This window comes from Halteromyces radiatus (assembly GCF_025201355.1).
Source record: "Halteromyces radiatus strain CBS 162.75 chromosome Unknown BX664scaffold_2, whole genome shotgun sequence".
NCBI classification, from domain to species: domain Eukaryota; kingdom Fungi; phylum Mucoromycota; class Mucoromycetes; order Mucorales; family Cunninghamellaceae; genus Halteromyces; species Halteromyces radiatus.
The window spans coordinates 368,023-385,450 of NW_026251688.1; the positions used below are offsets into that span (position 1 = coordinate 368,023).

Genomic DNA, 17,428 nt, shown 5'->3' on the forward strand with positions numbered 1-17,428 from the left:
CTTTTTTTTTTTTTTTTCTGATAAATATTTTTTATTCCATGGATTCATTACCTTCACCACCAGCATCTTCAGTTTCATCCGGAAAAAACAAATGGGCTATCAAAAAATATCCAACAACCACTACAACACCCAACAAATTAGAACGATTTCTTGCATTTTTACTTGCCTCCTGGGCCACTATCTCGACCAATGCTATTACCCATAATCAAGGTGAAATCGTGACTCGATCATTACTACCCAACATGATACGACAATGTTTAGATTTACTTATGTTTACTTCCGCCATGGTGATTACCTTGTTCAATTACTTTTCCGGTGATTTGGATAAACAACCCAGTATAAAATCATCATCTTCTTCTACATTGATACCTCCTCCTTCTCAACATACTATTATGGATATTAAACAATTACGACAATGGCAACAACAATCTCACCATACATATGATCGATTAGAATATATTACTGCCACTTGTCCTATGGATGATCTTAAACAACATCGAATTATGGCATGGGCTTCCTCACAAGGTTATCAGGATGGCGATGTAACACAGGTGAGTTTTTTTTTTTTTTTGTTTTCACACTTCTCCTAAAACGGAAATTGAATTTTGATCTTATATTTCTTATCTCTTTCTTTTTTTTTTTTTTAGGGACATCAAAGTATGCCATTGACCAGTACTTCATTACGACTACATTCTAATACCATGATGGAAGAAGTAGATGATGATGAAAAATATACGTTTGATGAACGTTGGTCTGTGGATGGTGATGGTATCAAAATGCAACAACACACCTCAGCATTGGGGAAACTCTCGATATCCTCCTCTACCTCTACTGTCAAAAGTACTCAACATGAAGAAAATAAACGATTGGCTTTGATGGAGGTCCAAGTAGCATCATTGATTCAACAAGGTCAAGCTGCTTTGTCCAAGAAAATCAAAGTATATGAATTGGATCGCAATGAAATCGCTTTACGCCGTGCTTTGAAACAACGTGATCATGCTATGATTGGATAAATCTCCTTTTATATATATATATATATATCATTTTTATACCCTTCTCATTTTTATATATTTTTATCCATCTTCTTATATGTATAGTTATCATCATTTTTTTATTATTTATATGTATTGAAAAATAAACAAAAAAGCATCTATCGTAATCTCTTTCTCTTTGGATTTATGTGTCCTTTTCTTTTTTTGATGTCGGCACCACGCATATATGATGATTGAATTGATAGCGATGATGATGATTGGATGATGATTATTGCATGATGATGACTGACCGATGATGGTTGATGTGCTGATGGATTGAATGATGATTGAACAATCATTGTAATACCAATCATTAGATCGGTTTTATAGTCCAGTAAGAAAAAAAAAGAAGTTTCATTGACTACTTTATTGATTGATTATTATTTTATTTTATTTTATTTTATTTTTTTTAAAAAAAAGAGCACTACTGATAAATGAACACTAAGAGGATGAAGATGGTTCATCTTTTGCAAAACCATTTTTGTTGAGCCATGTTTCCCAAGTTTGTAATTCAGGGAATTCTTGTCGAAGTTTGGGAATATCAGCTTTGTAACCAACTTTGACAAAAAAGTCAGCCATGGCACCCATACCACGTACAAAATGACGAAGTACTATATAAAAAAAAAAAGATAAAGAGAATATATTTAATTACATTTATCTTTTTTTTTTTTTTTTTTTTTTTGGTTTACCATATCTGAAAAGCCACCAGTGTGAGTATGTATAGGGTTCGCCAGAAACCTTTGACAATACATCTGCCATTTCATTACCGGTCAATTCATCACCACTGAGTTCAATCACTTGGTTGAGATACTTATCACGATGATCGATGGCAGTGGCAGCGACCTTACCAATATCTTCCACAGCTATCATTTGTAATTTGACATTACCGGGGATCATTCCTTTGATGGTACCATTGGCAGGTGCCATTTGACCATGACGTTGATAGTTCTCCATAAAAAAGGAAGGTCGGATGATAGTGTAAGGCAATTGAAGTTGATCTCGTATATAACGTTCGATTTCCCATTTGGAGGCAAAATGAGGTACATTAGGAGCATTTTCTGAATTTCCAACTGAAGTAAAGACAAAATGATTCACTCCAGTGGACTTAGCAGCATCTGCTGCAATTTTCCCTTGTTTTACTTCAGTCTAACAATAATAATAATGAAGAATGATGAGTTATATTTAAAAAAAAAAAAAGAGAGAGATAATACCTTATGATTAAACATACTCATTTGAGTAACAACAAAGACAGAATCAACTCCAGTAAAGGCAGTTTTCATACTTTCAAGGTCTCCCATATCTGCATTCACCATTTCAACACCTTTTTCAGCCATCTTGACAGCACTTGGTGAAGCCGTGTTTCTTGTAATACCTCTTACTTTATGACCCAATTCCAATAGTTTGCGAGCAACAGCTCCTCCTTGTTTTCCAGTAACACCTGTAACAGCAACAATTTTAGAAGTAGACATTTTCAAAGAAAATAATATATAAAAAGAAGAAAAAAATAATCGATCGTTTCCAACACATTATTTATGCAATGTTGAGGATCACATAAACTGATGACCAAGATTGGCCAGAATTTATCCAATATTTTGCCACTGCGGACTTTTGAGATACATGTGGATTTTAACTGTCAAAAAAAAAAAAAAAAAAAAAAAAGATCCATGACGAGTTTTTTTTTTTTTTTTTTTTTTTATTTATTTATTTTCTTTCCAGTGTAGAATTAAACTTTTTTATTAGTCAAAAATGAATTAATCTTTTTTTTCTGTGACAAAAATTTCTGCCAAAACTATAGAATATTCATGGGCGGATTTCCAAACCCTTAGAACAAAAAAATTCAACTTTTTCATCCAACTATGTGACTTGAAAATTGGTCAACCGGATTTTATTTTAGGCAAATCCCAAAAAAAAAAGTATTCTTTTCTTCCCCCCCCTTTTTTTTTCTTATTATAATATCTATTATTTGTGATATGAGTCGTTTGGTAAAATCTCGTGCTTCTTTACTTTTACAACAACGTTTGTCTACTATAACACAACGATCTCTTGTTCTTAACTCTTCATTCTCTCGACATATGACTTCTTCCAATAAGACTCTTACCAATGCCAATCGTCGTTTGAACACTACTGCTCAATGGCTTCAACCTAAACGCCAAGTAAGTTATACTGGGTTTCTTTTATCAACATACCTTTTTCTTTTTTTCTATTTATTCTTTTCTCTCTCTTTTTTTTTTTATTTATTCTTCTTATCTTTTTTTTTTTAATTATTATACTTTTTTTGGGTAGATGTCAACAAGTCATGAATCCATTGCAGCTGCTGAACAAGCTCAAGTAAGTATTGTTATAATAAAAAAAAAAAAGTTCAATTTGAATATTTTTTTATTTTGTATTTGACCTTTTAATATTTTTTTTTTTATATAGGCTGAAGTCCTTCATCGAAAGAATCTCAGTGTACGCGAAATCATTTTGAATCGACCTTCTAAATTGAATGCTTTAAATTTGAACATGGTACGCGGTATTATTCCAGAACTCAAGGTAAATTAAAAAAAAAAAAAAAAAAAAAACTATACCGTGACGATACCGTGGGATGGGATTCTATTTTATTAGTATCAATTTTTGCTAAATTTTTTTTTTAATCGGCAGGCGTGGGAAAAATCCGATTTGGCAAAGATCATTGTCATCAAAAGTGAACCAGGAACAGCTTTCTGTGCTGGTGGTGATGTCAAAGGTAAGATAAAATAGGATGTATCTTTCTTTTTTTTATACTAACTTTTTCATCATAATAGCTGTGGTTGATTTAGCTGCTGAAGGTAAACAAACGGATGCCGCCAAGTTTTTTGAAGAAGAATATCAAATGGATCATTTGATTGCTACTTTGGAAACTCCTTATATTTCTGTGATGGATGGTGTTACTAGTAAGTGTGTTATAAAATGAAAAGGCGAATTTTTATTAATTTTTTGATTATTATAGTGGGTGGCGGTGTTGGTCTTAGTGTTCATGCTCCTTTCCGTATTGCTACTGAAAATACTTTATTTGCCATGCCTGAAACCAAGATTGGATTTTTCCCTGATGTGGGTGGAAGTTTCTTCTTACCTCGTTTGGATGGACAATTGGGGATTTATTTGGGTTTGACTGGTAAACGTTTAAAGGCTGTGGATGTGTTATATGCTGGTGTGGCTACTCATTATATCCCTAGCTCTCGTCTTCCTGCTTTGGAAGCCCGTTTGGCTGAATTGGATGCACCTACTCATGATATTATCAATGGTGTATTGGATGAATTCTCAGGTGAATTGGATCAAGAACCTTCTTTCTCTTTAGGTGGTGATATTCGTGCTGCTATTGATCGGTAAAAAATTAAAAAATCATTATTTATTTATTTATTTATTTATTTAATTATTATTGTTAGTTGTTTCAAATATGATACCATGAAGGAAATTGTTGAAGCTGTTCAAAAGGAAGAAGAAGCCAACCCTGCCTGGGCAAAGGAAACTCTCAAGTATCTTAATAGTATGTCTCCTACCTCACTGAAGGTGACCTTACAACAACTTCGTAGTGGTGCTACATTGTCCATTGCTCAATGTTTCAAGATGGAATATCATTTGTTACAAAAGTTTGTATCTGGTCATGATATGAAGGAAGGTGTGTATAAGACTTTAGTACATCGTGGACAACCATCTGAATGGGAACCTGCTTCATTAGATCAAGTGGATGATAAGAAGATCAAGTCTGACTACTTCAATGCCCCTTCTCCTTTGACTTTACAATTGCTTTCGACCAAGGACTTTAAGCAATATCCTCATCGCAAGTACATGCTTCCTACCGAAGAAGATATCAAACAAGTCGTTACTGGTGAAGCCGCTGATGTTGGTAACTATGCTTTAACTCGTGAAGAAATCGTGAATTATTTGGTTCGTGAACGTAAAGGTAAACAAGGTGTCAAACAAAAGGTCACTGAAGTTCTCGCTCGCAAGACAAAGGTGTTACAAAATCAAGATGGACAAACTTTGAAATGGGTCTATTAGACATGTGATTAGATGGAAATAGTATATACTTTTTTTTTTTTCTCTCCTTTCTATTTATTTTTATGTCTTTATATACATTCAATAAAAAAAATAAATAAATATAAAAATAAAAATAGATTCAATGGAATGATTAGACAGATACTTTTTTTTTATTCATCATATGAATGAAATGTCAAATGATTAAATGAATCAAAAAACAGGGCAAATAAAATACAAATATACATCAGATTGGACTTCTCCATCAATTCTTTTCAGTTTCTTGAAGTATATCCTTGACCATATCACCAATATCCCCCGAAGTCAATCCTAACAATTTGGCAGCACCTATCAAGGCCGACATACTTTTACGAAGTAATAATTTCCCAGCATGTCGTTTTTGTTCATCCCAAGTTGTTGTTGTTGTTGTTGTATCGATTTTAGATGATGATGGAGCCATCATGGGTGGTGAGGGTGATTCACGAGATATAGGATAAGCACCAGGGACATAATGATCCTTTTCTTTTGGATATTGTTCTTCTTGTTCTTGTTCTTCTTCTTGATTCCATTCTACACGATGTTGCATGGCTTTTGGCAAAGGATCGATACATGACATGGTAAATGGAGGATGAGTAAAATGTTGAGATCGATTGGCTGGTAAAGAGGTTTGTAGCATACTAGTAAGTTCTTGTAAAGCGGCTGTATGTGTGTCTACAAGATTAGGGACACTGGGAACGGTAAATAATGGATTATAAGATTGATCATATTCTTCTTCCCATTCTTCTTGTGCTTTTTGATAATGATTTTGTTGTTCTTGAAAAGTCATGGAAAGTCGTCGAGTGGGTGCAATATCATCATCGTCATCATCATCATCATCATATACTTGATCATCATCATCAATACCTGGTGTCAATGTACCTGGATGTTTACTCCATCTTGTATAATAATCATCTTCTGAATCCATTGATTCTTTTTCATCATTATGTCGATCACCATTCATCATTGTTGTTTGTTTGTCATCTTCATCAGAGGACCAATCACCCCAATAATCATCAGGTGCATCCTTGTTAGTTTCATTGGTTTTGTTCTACATAAAAATAAAAAATAAAAATAAAAATTACAAAAATGATTTTTTTTATTTATTTATACTTACTTCTTTTCGAGGATGTTTTGCAGCATTCTTTGTGACCTTGACTAAGAATAAACGTTCCGCTTCTTCCAAAGAGATAGACCACGTGTTTTCAATATCTTGCCATTCCTGGAGAGAAATTTGTTTGGTATTTTGATATTTGAGTTCTGGTTCTTCTGATGTTTCACCATCCTTTTCATCCGATGATTCTTGTTCTAATACCAAAATCACTAGAAAGATTTGATCATCTTGTTGAGTAAAAGGAATCACCACATGTAAAGTATCAGCATCGAACCGTTTGTAATACACTGGATTTTGATATATATCGTCATGTAAGATTTTCTGTTGTTGTTTATGTTCATGTTCCCATAAGTGTTCTATTTGTTCAGGACAGCTATCAGTTTGCCATTGTATGATCTTGTTCCATTCTTCAGCATCAGATTGACTTTTGGGTTGAAGATACCGAATACGTTGCTTCAATGCTTGTGAAGCCATTGGAATCAATGCCATAAAATGATGTTGTTGTCGTAATTCCAAGATAGTATAAGCAAGTGACCTTGCAAGATGCTCATTCGCATAATCGTCAATGGCTTCCATGATAGCAGAATACTACCATATTTAGAGAAAAAAATGAATAAGAAATATAAAATTACTATTATTTCGACTTACAATAAAAAGAAGACGATGGTTGTTAATAAGTAGATAAATCTATATATAAAAAAGGTATCAACAAATTGAGAAGAGAGAAGAGAAAAGAAAAAGAAAAAAGGAAAACGAAAAAGAAAAAGGAAATTGTGAAGTTCGGGGAGTAAACCCTCTTTTTGGATGGTTCCAAAAAAAAAAAATCACCTTATTACACTCTCCAGGCATTCCACCACTGACTGTGCGCACTGACTGAGTTTGGTTTTGACCGACTGAACTGACAATCTCAAAACTTGATTGATCTACTTTCATGATGAAAGAATATAATAATATTCCTTTATTTGTTATTACACTTTCATTTACAATTAAAGTAAAGGGAATTACGGAACTAAGCTCTATTGAAAAATATTTCATAATAGTGATAATGCTTTTTTATTTATTTATTATGTAAAAAAAGAGAGTTAAAAATTAAGTAAACAAGAGAAATAGAAATGTGCAAAAAACAAAAAGGGATCAATCGCATGTGATAATAAAAAGAAAAAAAATCCTAACTAGATTTTGCCTTGAAGTAATTCACCTACAATAGCAACACCATACAAACGAAGAGTATGATATAAAGTGACAACATCCACAGTAGAAATAAGTGTATCCAATAAACCAAAAGGAAGCATCAAAGGAATCCATCCACGAGCATATTCCAAAGCAAAACCATGTTCAGGAATCTTATATTGTTGAGCTTGACCACGAGCTAAATGATGCATTTCACCCACCTTGAATACCTATAAATATATATAAATATTAATATTTTTCTTTTTTTTCTCCTTTATTTACTTACTTCACGAGTCAATTCACCAGCATTATAAGCCCATTGTTCACCTTCCAACATGATAAAGTAATCATCAGCAAAATAACGACCAGTATGACCTTCAGTACCAACAGGAGTACCAAAGATAATGACATATTCAGTCAAAGAACCGTGTAAAATCCACATAGAGCCCATAGCACCACCAGCATTATTGAATACCCATTCTTCTTTAAGTTGAATATGACCAGGGTAAGCTTGATCCAAGTCAGCAGCAATCTTGTGCATCATTAAACGGGTATCGTTGCTGTAAAGTGCAATGTTCTTTTGAGCCACTTGTTGCAACACGTTTTGATCAAATAGATAACATTTGTCTTTGACTTGATCTAATCCCAAAAACACGGCCACAGCCAACGTAGCATAAAAGAAAAACTTTAATAGCCAATTCGTTGTTAAACACTTGGAACCCATACTGCTGTGATAGAGATGATGGAACTAGAGAACAAGAGAAAAAAAAAAAGGAACAGAAGGAAAAAAAGGGAAATTTAAAATATTTTTGAACCGCTGGGGTACAAAAAAAAAAAAAAAAAAACCTTCGGACAACTTGACCGCCGCCAGCATTTCATTGGCTAAAAGACATAGCAATTTCCTTATTTCGTAGAAAACTTCTAGATTGATCATTTTGTGTGATTTAAGAACTTCATTTCTATTATATTGTTTTTTTTTTTCTTTACAAATCAAAAATTGAATATTAATATATAAAAATCTTTTTTAACAAGAGAGTGGAGTATCATTAAAAAAAAAAAAAAGAAAAGGAACGACGGCGCACTTTACCGGTCGGTAAAAAGAAATTGAGTAAAGTGTAGAAGATCCAATGGAATTGGTTCCACAATCATACATTGAATATTTTTTTTTAAAAAAAAAAAATGGATTCTGACATGTTAGTAAAAGGATTATCTATTTTAGACTGATTCACATTGCCAATGATGCTTTCATTTCCTTTTTTGGATGCCTCTTTTCTTTCGGTATCATCATCCGTCCCTTTAATAAAATGACAAAGATAAATGATATACGTACAAGTGTTTTGAGTATATATATATATGTGTGTGTGTGTTTTTTTTATTGTGCATAGTGCTATGATATAAATAATTGGTATGTGTTAAAAAAAAAAAGGATATCTATATAAATAAAATATAAGCAGAAATATATATATTTTTTTTCTTCATAAATCATCATCATCATCACCATCATCATCATCATCACTATCTAGATCATCCTCATGTTCGGTATCACTAACATCACTATTATGGGAAGTAGTCAAACTACGGATACGCGTCAACACTTGATCCAAAGGCGAGGATTGAGCCGAAATATGACGACTTTGATGGGAATTTGGTGTGGAGAGGAAATCATTTTCTTCTCTATCATGCTTATTTTCGAAATCTCGTTTGCCATAAAAGGAACCTCCTTGATAAGAATGTCGCATGGATGATGCTCTTGATGTATTCACAGGAATAGGTGATGGAGGTGGTTGAATATCATGGAATTGGTCTGTTGGTGATGGTGGTGAATAGTTTTGTCCATGTTCAATAATATCTTGATCAAATACATTTGGTTGATGAAACTTGATATGATCATGATCTTCCATCATAGCAAAAGGTAATGGGATTTCTTTAATGGCACGATATTGTCCACAATTATTTAAATGCTATGATCAAAAAAAAAAAAAAAAATTAGTCTCATCAAAAAAAAAAAAAAAAAAAAAAAACTTGCCTCATTTTCAAGTCGAAAAATATTCCATTGAATTCTTCGTATCCCTTCTAATAATGCAATAAGAAAGCCCAAGATATCACCATGAATATGGAAATGGAAAAAGGTAAGTGTCCAAGAGAATCGAAGGGCAATATTGATAGGCATCGCCATGTAATAAGCCTATTGATTGAAAATAAGGTAAGTATCATAAATAATTAATATTGAAGTCCCTTACCCATCGATGAAAGACAAGTTCATCTCTTAAAAGCCAGTATTGACTATTTGATTGCATTAATCCCCAATCCATTTTAATGTCCCAAGTAGAAGTATAACAAGAATTGATGAGAGAAATAATGATCCATAAACACAGAGTCCATTGATTACCTAGGCATACACAACAACAACAACAAAAAAAAAAGGTAAGCAGTAAGTTTTTTTTTTTAAAAAAAAAAGAATCATCAAGTTTACCATGAATACGACGCAAACCACTCATCAAAGTTGCTAATATACTACTCATATATTTAGCGCCATTGATTAAATGGACTTTTTCATTCGAATCCTTGTACCTACGAAAACATTGAAGTAAACGCCACCAAGGTGGTAAGGAGGCCAAGAGTGGAGTTAACCAAGAAGTAGACATGGGACAATGATCAGGGATACCAATCCAATGCCAACCATAAGCACAAAAGAAGTAGGAACAAGTCCAAAAGGAGTACGACAGACTATTGAGTTCATCGGCAATAAAGAAGTCTCGAAATTCCACAGGGAAACAGTAACTAAGAAGGATCCGTCCTAGAGCCACCCCAAGCCATTTTCTTGCCGAGAAATACATCAGATTAAATGGACAAAAGAGAATCCCCATCATCGTCACAAATAAAACAAGTGGACATAATTCTGATGGAAGCATATCACCAAACCATTGTGAAAAATCTATGTACATGATGATGGAACTGATAAATAATAAAAACGCCGGTAACTAGTCAAAAAAAAAGTCAATATCTTTGAAGATACCAACCACTTTTTTTTTTTTTTTTTTTTTTTTTTTTTACTTCTGCAAACTGTTGATAATTTAGGTTATGTCTAGGATTTAATTCAAAGATGAATTTATAGTTGATTCTTGCCCTATGCCAAATAAGTAGATCCACTGAGAAACCGAGACAAAATAATACAGGTAATAGAAAAGAAGCATATATTTGAATATTGGTATAGACATTGGGGAGTTGATGTAGTGTTTTAGGGTCAAAAGCTATGATGAAATGATTATTAATTATTATTATTATTATTATTAAAGGTTTGATGTTTACCTAAATAACAAGCCTGGAATAAAAAAGACATGGCAATACCAAGAAATAATCCAATGCGACAAGTGGTAGCATCATAAGATTGTTTTTTTTCAGGCACCCTTAATTTTTTCATACCACGTCGACGATGACCATCAGCAAACTCGTTGATATATAAAGTTTCAGTTTCTTCAATCATTTCATCTATACTAGTGGATTGTACCCAGTAATATTTTTTAATACGTTGATCATAAAGTCCACTAGCTTTCCATCCTGCCGTTTTGTCAAATTTCTTCAAAATTTTCTGGAATCCCGTTTTATTGAGTGTCTAAAATATTTTTTTGGGTTAATTTAATCATCCCTGATTTGTTTCAATGTACCTGAAAAGATTTTAGAAATTCCAAACTACGGTAAAATTCTGTTAAAGCTTTTTTTAATCGATTCCTTGCTACCTAAAAATAAAAAAATGGATGAGAAAATAAGTTACATTTTTCACATCTATTGAATTACACTATAACTAATATGAGGATCTGTTGCACGACCAACAAAAGATGGTACATTGGATAATCGATAATGACGCGATTGAAATAGCGATGTATACGGTGTCATGGTAGACTAAATAAATAGTAGGAAAAAAAAAGATGAATACCCAATATGATAGGATAGATATACATTTTACCCCTATTTCCAATAGGTAACGACCATAATCGGCTATAAGTTTGATTTGCATTTTCACGGATTCAAATTTTGCCCTTGATTCATTTTCCTTGTCTATAAAACAAAGCCACTCAATTGAATGAGGATAAAAGAATATAAAAAAAAAAAGTTTTATGTTTACCATTAAAAAAAAGGGACACTTTGTCTAGTTCTTGATTTAACATATTAAAAAATACCCGTTCTGATTCATTTGCATGAAGTAAAACTTCATCCCATACTGATAAAGTCGCAGTACTCTGAAATGAACCTAGCAACGATTTTTTTTTTTTTAAAAAAAAAAAATAGTAATAATAAGATGATGATGAATGACATTTTTTTTTTTTTTACCAGGTCGATCTTGAGTCAATTGTTTTCTTGTATTAGTCCATTGTTGTAAAAGAGGAAGTGAAGAAGGTCGATACATATTCCAAGTAGTACGTTGATACCATGAATGATCATCATCATCATCATCATCTTGATTGCTGTCTATATCATTGGTATTATTTTGGTACATGTGATTGATATGTGATGTATCGTGACCATCACTGTCGTGAAACATCTTTGCCAACTCTAAAGCAGCTTTGTGTTCATTGGATTTTCTAAACTAGTAAAATATGTCAAAAGATTAATATAAGTCTGAAACACACACTGCCGGAGTGATAATGTCATGATCCTTTTTTATTTGACGTTTTACCTTGTCTACAAACTTTAATCTTTTCTTCAAGCCTTTATAATTGATATATGCTTTTCTCCATTCAGGTATACTTTCTGATTCCAAATGTTTGGCAAATTTCATCACCTTGAATATTTTTTTTTCTTTCTTTCTTTCTTTTTTTTTTCGTCTTTTAAGGTAACTTTTTTTTTTCTCTTATAAAGTTATTAAAATGATGATAATAAGAAAAAAAAAAAAGAATAAAGAGAAAGAGGACGAAAAAAAAAAATTGTGGAGAAAAAAGAAAAGAAATGGAAAAAAAAAAGATGAAAAAGATCTCCTAAAAATATAGAGATTTATTTTTCTCACCCAACCAAATAAAGACGGCTGCATACACGGCAAGAGACAAACATTCATTTTAGTTCCTGGAGAATTAGAATCAGAACCTATAGTTTTCTACACGTGCATTATAAAAAGTTTTTTTTTTCTTTCTTTCTTTTCTTTTTCTTTCCTCTTTTGATGTTATTTGATGTTTATTATCAACTGATAATCGAGAACAATTTTTTTTTTTTTTTTATTGATCATGCTGGTGGCTCAAAAAAAAAAGGCACCATATTCACGATTGTACTCTTCACTCTTTTCATTCAATCTCCGCATGCGTTTACTTTTTTTTTCACTTTTTTTTTCTTCTTCTTCTTTGACCAGTTGTTTCTTCTTTATACAATAATGGCAACCAAAGTAGATCGATCGTTTTATAAAAAATCAAGAGGCAATGGTATTGTCAAACTTGTTCGTGAACGTTAGTATTTCCTTGAAGAAAAAAAAAAACTTCTCACTCATCCCATTTTTATATAAATAGAATATCTTCGTTCCGATATACCTTGCCTTATAGGCACCTGTAAAGTCTGTCATAACAACCAAATTCAATTATTAGATCCTTCGGCTTCTCATTATATCATTCCTGACATATCGGTGAGTGACATGCTTTCCTTTTCTTCCTTTTCTTTTCTTTCCTTAATAGTTTTTTGTTTAAATCAATAGGTGATTATACGATATCAAGAAATCCTTGAACAAGACGAAATCACTGGTATCATTCTTGGTCAAACTATAGTGACAGCAGTAAGTAGTAATAAAATGAATCTAAGATGGGTTATTCATTGAATTTTTTTTTAATTTATATATATCTAGTTAGAACAACATGACAAAACAAAAATATATCGAAAATTACGACAAATCATCAATGATCGACGAAGAAAAAGTGTTTTATTTTATAATGAAATCTTTACTTGTACTAAGGTGACCCGATTACCAGGTGAAGCATCAGCACATCATGATTGGCGCAGTTTGTGTACCATGGCGCAATGGTATCAAAAACATCTACAACAAAATGACATGACCAATAAGAAGATTATTCTATTATCTGAAGTATTTAATCAACAGGATATTTGGATGAACGATATTCAAGTGTACACTATTCAGCAATACTTGGCTACCTATTTCCCAGATCATTGTTTACTACAATCTTTGTCTCGTGTTCTATCAGAAGTGATATTGGAAGAAGAGATGAATCGGATTCATATGACAACAACCATTGCTGGAAAGACTTCATCTTCTTCAGTTTCTGTTGCCGGATATTCTGAGGTAAATTAAAAAAAAAAATAGATTTCTGTTTACTCACGTTTTATTTACATTTTATGCATATTAGTACAAATCTATGGACGAATTAGAAGTCGGCATCAAATCAGGCCGCTATTTTACTGGCGTGATCCATTGTCAATCTGAAAGTAGTCGATATCAAGCTTCTATACGAATCGGTGATGGCAAGATCATTTTAGTGATTGGAAATGATCATAGGAATCGTGCAGGTAAACAAAAAAAAAAAAAGAAAATTAATTTCATATTCATTTGTTTATTATATATATATTTGTTATTTAGTACATGGTGATGTGGTGGTAGTGGAACTATTATCGGAAACAAATTGGGCTACTCCATCCAATGAAATTACCTTTGGCAATGATGATGATAATAGTAAGCAAATAATAATAATAATGACAAATCTGTGCTATGATATAATGATTGCATAATGATCTTTTTCTTTCATGTAGACAATGAACCAGGCTTTTCTTTTTCCAATGTAGAAAACAGTAATAATATTATATCAACGAATTCCTCTACGCAACCTACCGGCCGAGTTGTAGGCATTTTAAACCGAAATTGGCGATCTTATGTTGCTACCATTCAACAGGAAGATAATGCGACTGGTGGCTCTTTTCATTTGGCTATTCCTTTGGATTCATCTATTCCCAAAATTCGTATTCGTTATCAAGATGTCAAAATGATTGAAAACCAGCGTATTGTTGTTAGGATTGATAACTGGTAACAACTTTCTTTTTTTTTTTTTTTTTTCCTTCTTCTTCCTTTTGTTCATAAATAATATGCTCACTTTTTTTTTTGCAAACCTTTGTAGGCCCGTCTCATCACAATATCCTAATGGTCATTACGTTCGATCTTTAGGTAATAATAATATGAAATGAAATTAGGTCTAATATGATTTATTTATTTTTTTTTTCTTTTTTTGCTACCAGGTCCGATTCATCAATTAGATTCTGAAATATCGGCTATTCTTGTAGAACATGGTATTTCAGTCTCACAAGCCAGCCAAGATTTTAGTGAAGCTTCTTTGAAAGAAATGCCTTTGGATACAGTAGTTCAGCCATGGAAACCATCATCAGATCAATTGAAACAACGGAAAGATTTACGATCATTGACTTTATTCAGGTAATAATGAGTAAGGATAAAACAAATACGATGATCTCATTTCCATTTTCCTTTTTTTTTATTATTAGTATTGATCCACCCAATTGTCAAGATATCGATGGTAATGACTCTTAAACAAATATTCAAATGATATTGTTCTCATTTTCTTTTTTTTTTATCGACATAGATGCATTGTCTATCCGTGAATTGAGCAATGGTCAAGTAGAATTAGGTGTACATATTGCTGATGTCAGTTATTTTGTCAAGGAAAACTCTCTGACTGATCTTGAAGCAAGAGCAAGGTAACACTATTTCTTTTTTAAATCTGATATTGAGAGATTTATTTCTAGAGCAACCACGGTATATCTTGCTGATCGTCGATTTGATATGCTACCTTCAGTTCTAAGCGAACGAGTATGTTCTCTTCGACATAACGTTGATCGTTATGCTGGTAAGAATTCTATTTTTATATTGACATTCATTTTAATGAACATCTTATACATATCAACATAGTATCTGTCTTGTGGACCTTGGATAGCTCATATAATGTAAAAAGTACATGGTTTGGTAGAACTGTCATTCGATCAAGTTGTGAAATGGAATACGAACAAGCTCAACAATTTTTGGATGGTGAATCAATAGCTACTGGTATAGGTTAGTTCCCTGTTTCTTTATTTGAAAGATTTTGTCTAATATCACTCTTTTTTTTTTTTTTTTTTTTTTTTTTTATGATAGATCCTTCTCTTTGTCACAAACTGCGTCCTTGTGTGATCAAACTTGCAGAGGTTTTACGAGTGATCAAGGTAATGATAGATAACATAAATATATATATATATATTTAATAATATTCAATCTAATTGAATTTATATTAGGAACGACGATTACAAAAAGGTGCTTTGGAATTGGAAAGTACAGAAGTCAAATTCAAAATGGCCGACAATGAACAAATCACGGATGTTATACCCAAGGACACAATGGAAATCCATGGCTTAGTAGCTGAAGCTATGATTTTTGCCAATGCTGCTGTAGGTCAACGCATTTATGAAGGATTCAAGCATACTGCTTTACTACGTCGTCATCCTGCACCCACAAAGCATCAATTCCGGTCTTTGATTCAAGCTGCTGAAAGTCGAGTAAATAAAACAAAAGGAAAATGATGGTATTAGTCTCTTATATTTTTGTCGATTGTAGGGATTTTCTATTGATTTCACCTCAAATAGAGCTTTAGCACTTTCCTTGGATCATATTGTCAAGAACAGTCCGAATGATCCTGAAATGGTTCGCTTGATGAAGACAATGGCTACTTATGCAATGAATGAAGCTGGGTAAGGTTATTGAGAAAAAAAAATACATGAATGCAAAATAGAATGACTCACTTTTTTTGATCAAATAGATATATTTCATCTGGACATTATTCTGTAGATCAATATTTCCATTATGGTCTTGCCTTGGACTTTTATACACATTTTACGGTAACCACAAAAAAAAAATGGGTTGATTGATGATATTAATAATTCTCTCTAGTCACCTATTCGACGATATGCAGATGTGGTAGCCCATCGACAGTTATTGACATGTGTCGAAGATCCAACCGCTATGGAACAGAATGATGAATTGACCGGAGGTCCTTCATATATCTTTCAAGACAGCAAAGTGGCCGAAATTTGTGACAATTTGAACTTGAAATCCAGAGAATCAAAACTAGCTCAAAGGGTAAGTTGTTGATTCATCAATAGAACAGTAGTATTGCTTTTGAAAAGAAAATCATCTAACAAAAAGAATGTTGTATATTATTTTACTATTAATAGGATTCGACTGAACTATTCCAATCACTCTATGTTCTCCAAAAGGTAACAAAAAAAAAAATAAAATAAAATAAAATAAAATAAAGTAGAAGGAAAAAAAAAAGGTCAATCACTAACAATTATATTTTACACTTATTATTTATAGTCTGCCAACGAACCATTGATTGAAGATGGAATTATATCTGAAGTTCGATCGAACGGTTTTTATGTCTTTGTGCCAAGGTAAATATATATATATATTAAAGAATAGTTGGATTCATGTGTTTGATTTTGTATATAGCCTAGGACTGAAAGGCCCTGTGTTCTTAATGGATAAGGATGGACAAACTACGGTGCCATTATCACTTTTATCAGGAAAGAAGGAACAAGGTAAAATGATATTTATATCAAGATAGGTTTTATTGATTCTTTTTATACATATATATACATATATATATATATAAACATAGAAAACGAGTACATCCCTCAGTGTACACTTGAAGCGCAACCACCAACAGAAATTACAGTACGTTCACCCGATATGGCCCAACCTATTTGCTTCCGTCTTTTTGATCGAGTCCGTGTGATGTTAAAATTACGTCAATCGCATGCTCATCGACATATGATTTATATGACCCTGGTGGATCTTCAACGACATGGCAACAACAAAGTATTGAGTAAGAATGATATGATGGCCCATATTCAACAAGCTGAACAAGAATTTGACAAGAAGGAGATTGCCACCAAGGCTGAAACTGAAACAAGACGTCTGATGAAGAAGAGCAAACAAAACAAGAAATCTGTTTATGCAGTATTAGAACCTTTTAGAAAATTAGCCATTATTGAACAACGTTCTTCTGAATAAAAAAAAAAGATATAGTTTTTTTTCTTTATTACAAATAATATA

The 17,428-nt window shown here is 32.5% G+C and overlaps 8 protein-coding genes across 8 annotated transcripts; 3 read left to right on the forward strand and 5 right to left on the reverse strand.

Annotated features, from left to right (window-relative positions):
- Nucleotides 1-17: 17 nt before the first annotated feature.
- On the forward strand, nt 18-1,157 carry BX664DRAFT_355670 (uncharacterized protein). Its single transcript, XM_051547832.1, has 2 exons — nt 18-551; nt 648-1,157. The coding sequence occupies exons 1-2, from the start codon at nt 39-41 to the stop codon at nt 1,011-1,013; spliced, it is 879 nt and encodes a 292-aa protein (XP_051402521.1). The 5' UTR covers nt 18-38; the 3' UTR covers nt 1,014-1,157.
- A 315-nt stretch (nt 1,158-1,472) lies between these two features.
- Nucleotides 1,473-2,664, reverse strand: BX664DRAFT_291080 (uncharacterized protein; the record flags this gene model as incomplete). Its single annotated transcript, XM_051541927.1, has 3 exons — nt 2,243-2,664; nt 1,721-2,177; nt 1,473-1,642 (listed from the first exon to the last, which is right to left on the reverse strand). Exons 1-3 carry the CDS (start codon nt 2,498-2,500, stop codon nt 1,473-1,475), a joined length of 885 nt encoding a protein of 294 aa, XP_051402522.1. The 5' UTR covers nt 2,501-2,664.
- A 337-nt stretch (nt 2,665-3,001) lies between these two features.
- BX664DRAFT_346360 (ClpP/crotonase-like domain-containing protein) lies at nt 3,002-5,051 on the forward strand (the record flags this gene model as incomplete). Its single annotated transcript, XM_051547522.1, has 7 exons — nt 3,002-3,184; nt 3,315-3,359; nt 3,450-3,563; nt 3,672-3,756; nt 3,815-3,943; nt 4,000-4,375; nt 4,436-5,051. 7 exons carry the CDS (start codon nt 3,002-3,004, stop codon nt 5,049-5,051), a joined length of 1,548 nt encoding a protein of 515 aa, XP_051402523.1.
- Nucleotides 5,052-5,292: 241 nt separating this feature from the next.
- BX664DRAFT_346361 (uncharacterized protein) lies at nt 5,293-6,753 on the reverse strand (the record flags this gene model as incomplete). The annotated part of the gene is made up of 2 exons (XM_051547523.1): nt 5,293-6,114; nt 6,181-6,753. 2 exons carry the CDS (start codon nt 6,751-6,753, stop codon nt 5,293-5,295), a joined length of 1,395 nt encoding a protein of 464 aa, XP_051402524.1.
- Nucleotides 6,754-7,152: 399 nt separating this feature from the next.
- On the reverse strand, nt 7,153-8,128 carry BX664DRAFT_323562 (ERG2/sigma1 receptor-like protein). The gene is made up of 2 exons (XM_051543684.1): nt 7,634-8,128; nt 7,153-7,577 (listed from the first exon to the last, which is right to left on the reverse strand). The coding sequence occupies exons 1-2, from the start codon at nt 8,069-8,071 to the stop codon at nt 7,350-7,352; spliced, it is 666 nt and encodes a 221-aa protein (XP_051402525.1). The 5' UTR covers nt 8,072-8,128; the 3' UTR covers nt 7,153-7,349.
- Nucleotides 8,129-8,763: 635 nt separating this feature from the next.
- Nucleotides 8,764-10,363, reverse strand: BX664DRAFT_55955 (EXS family-domain-containing protein). Its single transcript, XM_051549629.1, has 4 exons — nt 9,821-10,363; nt 9,588-9,736; nt 9,374-9,532; nt 8,764-9,308 (listed from the first exon to the last, which is right to left on the reverse strand). The coding sequence occupies exons 1-4, from the start codon at nt 10,290-10,292 to the stop codon at nt 8,823-8,825; spliced, it is 1,266 nt and encodes a 421-aa protein (XP_051402526.1). The 5' UTR covers nt 10,293-10,363; the 3' UTR covers nt 8,764-8,822.
- Nucleotides 10,364-11,085: 722 nt separating this feature from the next.
- Nucleotides 11,086-12,233, reverse strand: BX664DRAFT_55954 (SPX domain-containing protein). Its single transcript, XM_051549628.1, has 4 exons — nt 12,023-12,233; nt 11,677-11,932; nt 11,471-11,596; nt 11,086-11,403 (listed from the first exon to the last, which is right to left on the reverse strand). Exons 1-4 carry the CDS (start codon nt 12,122-12,124, stop codon nt 11,150-11,152), a joined length of 738 nt encoding a protein of 245 aa, XP_051402527.1. The 5' UTR covers nt 12,125-12,233; the 3' UTR covers nt 11,086-11,149.
- Nucleotides 12,234-12,658: 425 nt separating this feature from the next.
- BX664DRAFT_323566 (DIS3-like exonuclease 1) lies at nt 12,659-17,424 on the forward strand. The gene is made up of 22 exons (XM_051543685.1): nt 12,659-12,779; nt 12,840-12,952; nt 13,022-13,099; nt 13,169-13,621; nt 13,686-13,845; nt 13,916-14,008; nt 14,086-14,356; nt 14,448-14,494; nt 14,566-14,758; nt 14,827-14,858; nt 14,925-15,039; nt 15,088-15,188; nt 15,251-15,391; nt 15,473-15,540; nt 15,610-15,870; nt 15,929-16,062; nt 16,131-16,209; nt 16,262-16,450; nt 16,546-16,587; nt 16,688-16,764; nt 16,823-16,911; nt 16,992-17,424. The coding sequence occupies exons 1-22, from the start codon at nt 12,707-12,709 to the stop codon at nt 17,384-17,386; spliced, it is 3,204 nt and encodes a 1,067-aa protein (XP_051402528.1). The 5' UTR covers nt 12,659-12,706; the 3' UTR covers nt 17,387-17,424.
- Nucleotides 17,425-17,428: the final 4 nt, after the last annotated feature.